The sequence below is a fragment of the Mchenga conophoros genome, linkage group LG14, assembly GCF_057382185.1.
Source record: "Mchenga conophoros isolate Kocher_MC1m ecotype Shallow Benthic linkage group LG14, M_conophoros_male_GT1.1, whole genome shotgun sequence".
NCBI classification, from domain to species: domain Eukaryota; kingdom Metazoa; phylum Chordata; class Actinopteri; order Cichliformes; family Cichlidae; genus Mchenga; species Mchenga conophoros.
Window position 1 is genome coordinate 39,799,905 of NC_140539.1, and position 6,594 is coordinate 39,806,498.

General features: G+C 42.6%; 1 protein-coding gene across 1 annotated transcript; it reads left to right on the forward strand.

Annotated features, from left to right (window-relative positions):
• The first annotated feature begins 4,910 nt into the window (after window positions 1-4,910).
• Window positions 4,911-6,152, forward strand: LOC146560410 (P2Y purinoceptor 14-like). Its single transcript, XM_085245214.1, has 2 exons — window positions 4,911-5,168; window positions 5,314-6,152. Exons 1-2 carry the CDS (start codon window positions 4,936-4,938, stop codon window positions 5,954-5,956), a joined length of 876 nt encoding a protein of 291 aa, XP_085101340.1. The 5' UTR covers window positions 4,911-4,935; the 3' UTR covers window positions 5,957-6,152.
• The last annotated feature ends 442 nt before the right edge of the window (window positions 6,153-6,594 follow it).

Genomic DNA, 6,594 nt, shown 5'->3' on the forward strand with positions numbered 1-6,594 from the left:
ATGCCATCCAGAGTAAGAATCTGGTTAGATACCATATTTCTAAGCTTTTCAGGGCCGAGTACAATAACCTCAGTTTGATCTGAATTAAGAAGCAGAAAGTTAGCGGCCATCCAGGTCTTTATGTCTTTAAGACATTCCTGCAGTTTAACTCATTGGTGTGTGTTATCTGGCTTCATGGACAGATAGAGCTGGGTGTCATCTGCATAGCAGTGTAAATGTATGCTATGTCTTCTAATGATGCTGCCTAAGGGAAGCATGTATAATGTAAACAGAATTGGTCCTAGCACTGAACCCTGTGGAACTCCATAATTAACCTCAGTGTGTGAAGAGGACTCTCCATTTACATGCACAAACTGGAGTCTATTAGATAGATATGATACAAACCACTGCAGCACAGTACCTGTAATACCTACAGCATGTTCTAATCGCTCTAATAGGATATTATGGTCGACAGTATCGAACGCTGCACTGAGGTCTAGCAGGACAAGCACAGAGATGAGTCCACTGTCAGAGGCCATAAGAAGATCATTTGTAACCTTCACTAAAGCTGTTTCTGTGCTGTGATGAGCTCTGAAACCTGACTGAAACTCTTCAAATAAACCTCTGCAGATGATCTGTTAGCTGTTTGACAACTACTCTTTCAAGGATAGGGTTAGGGGTTAGGGTTAGTTACTGTCTTTTTTTTTTTTTTTTTTAAAGAAAATAGACATTTTTATTGTAGGTGGTGAAAAAATGGGAAATGTTGTGTCATATAATTGTTTATTTATCACTTAAGTACTTTGCTAGTATTACTAGCATTGGGAGAGCTCTTCATCAATAGGAAAAGCTGCCAAACAAAAATTTTATTCCCAGTGTAGAGACCTTGATCAGTCGATTCTGGAGCCGGGCCTTGTGTTTGACACACCTGCCTTTAAAGAAACACTGTTAAAATTTTATTTTGGCAATGATTAAAAATTGCAACTTAGCTTAAAGACCAGAAACTGTGGAAACTACGTGACGGGTGCTGGCTGCACCTGTTAAACTCACCAAGTAAAGCACAACGTGTCTCTGTCAGACTTACTGACTGACTGAATAAGCAAGGGAGTTTCAAAATGTTAAATTCATTTTAGCTGGGTTGCTTGGTGCCCTTTAATTACTTTTACAGTGCAGCTTTTCTTTTTTTTCTTTTTTTTTTTTTTTTTTTGCCTGTCCCGTTTGGCTCTTTTGCATCAGAATTGTTGTCTAAAGGCAAAGAAAGATGCCCAACAGATTTACTTTACCAAACTGACCATCCCAGCCTTGCCGTAATGGTCCATTTGATTCACCTTTTATTGTTTATTTTATTTTCACTTACTGAATACGGGACAGACTTGACTGGGGGAAAGAAGGGGAGAAAGAAAGAGGGAAAGAGAAACAGCTGAGAAGAGGGACGGGGGAGAAGGGCAAAAAACAAAAACCAACAGAACGGGCAGAGAAAAAAATGCATATATCAATCACCTGGATCACCTGCTGAGAAAGAAAAAAGAAAGCAAGCAGAAGAGAACAAGAGTAATAGAATAAACAACATCACAATGATATATGGGAATATGACAGTAAATACTAAATGTTAAACATTATTGTGCAGCACATAAGATCGACAGAACACAGTGTGCTTTGAGGTAGGAGCCAAAAAGGGTGTAGTTTGTGGGTGTGATCACCCGTGTGTACACCTGTGAGCATGGACGCGCTTGTTTTTTGTTTTTTAAAAGGTTCCTTCATGTAATGATCTGCTAGAGGGTGTGGGGGGGCCAGAGGGTGCATGAACTAGTTTTTCAGCGTCACTCTGAGACAGGATATTTCTAACTTTAGAGATGTTGCACAAATGGAAGAAAGCAGTCTTACATATTTGTTTAATATGTGTGTTGAAGGACATGTCCTGGTCAAACATGACTCCAAGGTTCCTCACAGCGTTACTGGAGGCCAAGGTAATGCCATCCAGAGTAAGAATCTGCTTAGATACCATATTTCTAAGATTTTCAGGGCCGAGTACAATAACCTCAGTTTGATCTGAATTAAGAAGCAGAAAGTTAGCGGCCATCCAGGTCTTTATGTCTTTAAGACATTCCTGCAGTTTAACTCATTGGTGTGTGTTATCTGGCTTCATGGACAGATAGAGCTGGGTGTCATCTGCATAGCAGTGTAAATGTATGCTATGTCTTCTAATGATGCTGCCTAAGGGAAGCATGTATAATGTAAACAGAATTGGTCCTAGCACTGAACCCTGTGGAACTCCATAATTAACCTCAGTGTGTGAAGAGGACTCTCCATTTACATGCACAAACTGGAGTCTATTAGATAGATATGATACAAACCACTGCAGTGCAGTACCTGTAATACCTACAGCATGTTCTAATCGCTCTAATAGGATATTATGGTCGACAGTATCGAACGCTGCACTGAGGTCTAGCAGGACAAGCACAGAGATGAGTCCACTGTCAGAGGCCATAAGAAGATCATTTGTAACCTTCACTAAAGCTGTTTCTGTGCTGTGATGAGCTCTGAAACCTGACTGAAACTCTTCAAATAAACCTCTGCAGATGATCTGTTAGCTGTTTGACAACTACTCTTTCAAGGATAGGGTTAGGGGTTAGGGTTAGTTACTGTCACAGTCCTTAGTCTTAGATCCAAGTGTAACACAAAAGACTTCAGGAGCGGCAGGAGCAGCGAGCATGGGCGGGCACAGTGCAGACACATCTGTGTTACAACCAGTGTTGGTCAAGTTACTTGAAAAAAGTAATCAGTAACTAATTACTGATTACTTCCCCAAAAAGTAATCCCGTTACTTTACTGATTACTTATTTTCATAAGTAATTAATTACTTAGTTACTTAGTTACTTTTTAAAAACACGATTTACAACCTGAAGAGGTGATAAAGTGATAGATCTTTCAGCCCAATTCTACTTTTTCTGCATAATCCATCATACAAAATGTAATCAAATGGAAAAGTCTCTTTTTAAAACTTGTTTTATTAGTTTTAATCTTTTAACTTTATGCATCAAGCAAACATTTAATTATCTGCAACATTCACTGACTGGAAGACATTTTTTTACATTTAAACCTATTTTCTGCACATTCCAGCACATAAAATATTTTTTTTGTGTGTTTAGACTCACTCTTTCAAATAGATGCAAGTAAAACACAGCAGAAAAGAAATAAAGTCAAAGACTCAGCGGTCCTGTTGCTCTATTTTCACCTGTAGAGGAGGAGTGGGGCAGGCGGAGGTTTGCCCTGGACACGCAGCTATCAAAGAGGAGCTGCTCGGCAAAAAGAAAACATCTGGAGATTACTATTTTAGTGCTGTCAGCGTTACTGTCACTAAAATGACGTTAACGCCATAACTGTATGGATCGTCCCGTGTGTGGGGCTGCACGGCATCAACGTGTTAGCGGTTAGCTTTTTAATGTGTTGACGCCGTGCAGCTAGCACAACTAGTATTTTCACTATTTACAACAGCGCCATAAAGTGCAAAATGAAGAGTGTGTGAAACTGCGTGCTCTATCCCAGACCGCGAAGTCTCCCAGCCTCCTGCCCCGAAACAAATCACTTTACAAAACCCGTATGCCGTATTTTTCGGACTATAACCTCACTAGGGATGGGTACCGGTATCGGTTCTGACATAAACGGTAGTAACCAGACCGAAAAGCAGCGCTCATTTCGCTGCTTTTTTTTTCCTGAGCTGTGACACACTTTGAATTCTAGGAAGCTGACTGGGCACAGAACTAAACCTCAGAACTAGAATACAAAATCGGAAATCAGAACAACGAAGGAATCATAGAATAACAATAACAATAATAATACAGAAAACACTGGGTCACTGACCGGCGGAATATTTGATTGTATAGCTCAAGATGACCGAATTACCTGATTAGCAAGTGAATATCATCTTCCTAATGGTGGGTGAAACCAGTGTCCCCAGTCTCAAGCTGAGCTATAATTTCCCTCAAACAGGGGTCAGCTCGTTGTTCTGGTCTTAGCTGCTTACTGGCATGTGAGGAATAACTGGTAAACAATTTTATTCACAAACTCGTCTGATACAGCAGCTACAGACATGGCTAAAGGCCGCACCAAGGTGAAAGCACACTCCACCTGTTTTTCACTCGGACTAAAGTTAAAACAATAGAATAACAGAAAACAGCAAAATAAATAAATAAAACATAAAATTAAAACAGCCCTATATTAAAACAAAAACAAGATAAAACAGCATCGAATCACCTAAAAACAACTGAAATAAAAATAAAAACCAACATCTCACGTGGTGTCAAAGGTCAGGGTAAAGAGGCGGGTTTTCAAGAGTGACTTAAAAACAGGTAAAGAACTGGCCTGTCTGATCTCTAAAGGAAGCTGGTTCCACAGTTTGGAGCTGCTACAGCAAAAGCACGATCACGAAGTTTACGCCCAGTCCTGGGTACATGCAGGAGCACTGATCAGCTGACCTGAGAGAGCAGGTGGGTGTATGAGGCTGTAGCAGCTCAGAGAGATACGATGGGGCGAGGCCACGGAGAGCTTTAAAAGTAAATAAAAGAATTTTAAAATGAATCTTAAAAGAAATGGGCAGCCAGTGACGTGAAGCTAAAACAGGGGAAATGTGCTCAAACTTTTGAGTGCCTGTTAAAAGATGAGCTGCTGCATTTTGCTCCCTCTGTAGATGAGTAATATATAATGCACTGACCCCAATATAAAGTGCATTACAGTAATCCAGCCGGGTGCTAACAAAGGCGTTAACAAACCAAGTCCCACACGAGTGGGCAGTGTGCTTCATGTCCTCCGGCCTAGTCAGAGATGGCACGTTGACCAGCAGATCAAACTCAGTCAGAGATCTTCATTTTTCTGTGGATGAATGGTGTAAGGGTACCAAACTCTCGTCCTGAGCCTGGTCTCTCTCCTCCTCAGGTGGGTTTACTTCTCAACAGCTTCACCATGAAGTTTTACTTCTGCCGAGCTCATCGTCGGGTATCCAGCAGCCTGACGGTCTACCTGAGGAACCTGACGGCCGCTGACTTCCTGCTCTGTCTCAGCCTACCCATCCGCATCACCAACTACGCCAGCGCGTCCGTCACCATCCATGTGCTCTACTGCAGCATCGGGGCTTCTGCACTCTTCCTCAACATGTACGCCAGCATCCTCTTCATGGGGTACATCGCTGCCAACAGGTAGTAAACCTTTAGTGACATCAGACTGTGGTCTCGGCGGTTCTGTCACCAGATTAATGGCCGTAAACACCAATGCACGTCTTCTGCATCTTACAACAAGCATCACTGTGACCGCTTATTGAAATTCTTTATTGCATATCTTCAGGTATCTGAGAATTGTTCATCCTTCAGGAACTCACGTCCTACAGACGGTACGAGCCGCCCACATCATCTCCGGGGTCACCTGGGTATTCCTCCTGATCCCTGCGATCGTTTACATCATCCTCTTTGTCATCGCCCAGAATCTGACCTCTAACTCCACCCACTGTGATTTCCAGGTCAGCCTGCTGGATACAATAGTCCACGTCAGTGCAATCATCATCTTTATGTTGGTCCTCGTATCCCTGGTCTTCTTCTACCACAGCACCTCCCGCAGGGTGTTGCAGGCACAGCAGAGGCAGCTGGCCTCCTCGGGCTCCAGAAAGTTAGTGAAGTCTCGCAGGAACATTTTAGTGCTGGTCAGCATCTTCTGTGTTTGCTTCGTCCCGTATCACCTGGTTCGGCTCCTCTATACTTTTCAGTGGAACTGCTCTGTGGAGCAGGTGCTATACAACCTGAAGGAAGCGACGACAATAGTGTCAGTTCTCAACATCTGTCTGGATCCGCTCGTTTACTTTTTCCTTTCTAAGGCTTTTCGGGCCCAGGTGAGGCGGAGCACGCTGTCCAGAAGGAAACGGCCTGACATCCGACAAATGAACAAGGAAAGCGAGAGCAGCGAGGAGGCAGCTGAGCAGCAGCAACGAGCCTAACAGTGAACTGTGAAGAAACAGCCTGTTATAACACACTCAGATTTGCTCTTTGTTTTTAACCTCAAACACTCGACGTGGTGCCAGCGACCAGTGTCTGAAAGACTGATTCAAACTTTCAAAAGAACCAAGAGGATGTTTTATTTTAAAGGATACATGAAAGGAGATTATGTCCTTATTGCTTTTGCTTTTTATAATATAATACCTGCAGGTTTTCTAAATGGTAGTTTATAGTTTTATTTCATTTTGTTTTGCTTTTAGAAAACATTTAAAGTTCATAAGGTCACGTGTGGACCGAATCCTCCCTCCAGTAATCCTGAGCTGCTGCTTCTTCGTTCACTTTGTGTTCACACAGCAGCACTGTACATATTAAACCCTCTGTTTGCACACAGCTCTGTGTGCGCTGCGTCTTTTGTCTTAGTTGTGGCACGTCTGTGCTGAGACTGTGAGAACAAACAGGAAATAGGTCAGAGTGGAAGTGTGGCCACTGTGTGTGTGTGTGTGTGTGTGTGTGTGTGTGTGTGTGTGAGGAGTGATTGGATTCGTTCCAGTTTTGAAGCATTTAAAGGCCCTCGTGTCAGAGATTTTCACTGATCGATGAATTCCACAAACTCCCAGCATGCAGTGCAGCGCTGTAGTGG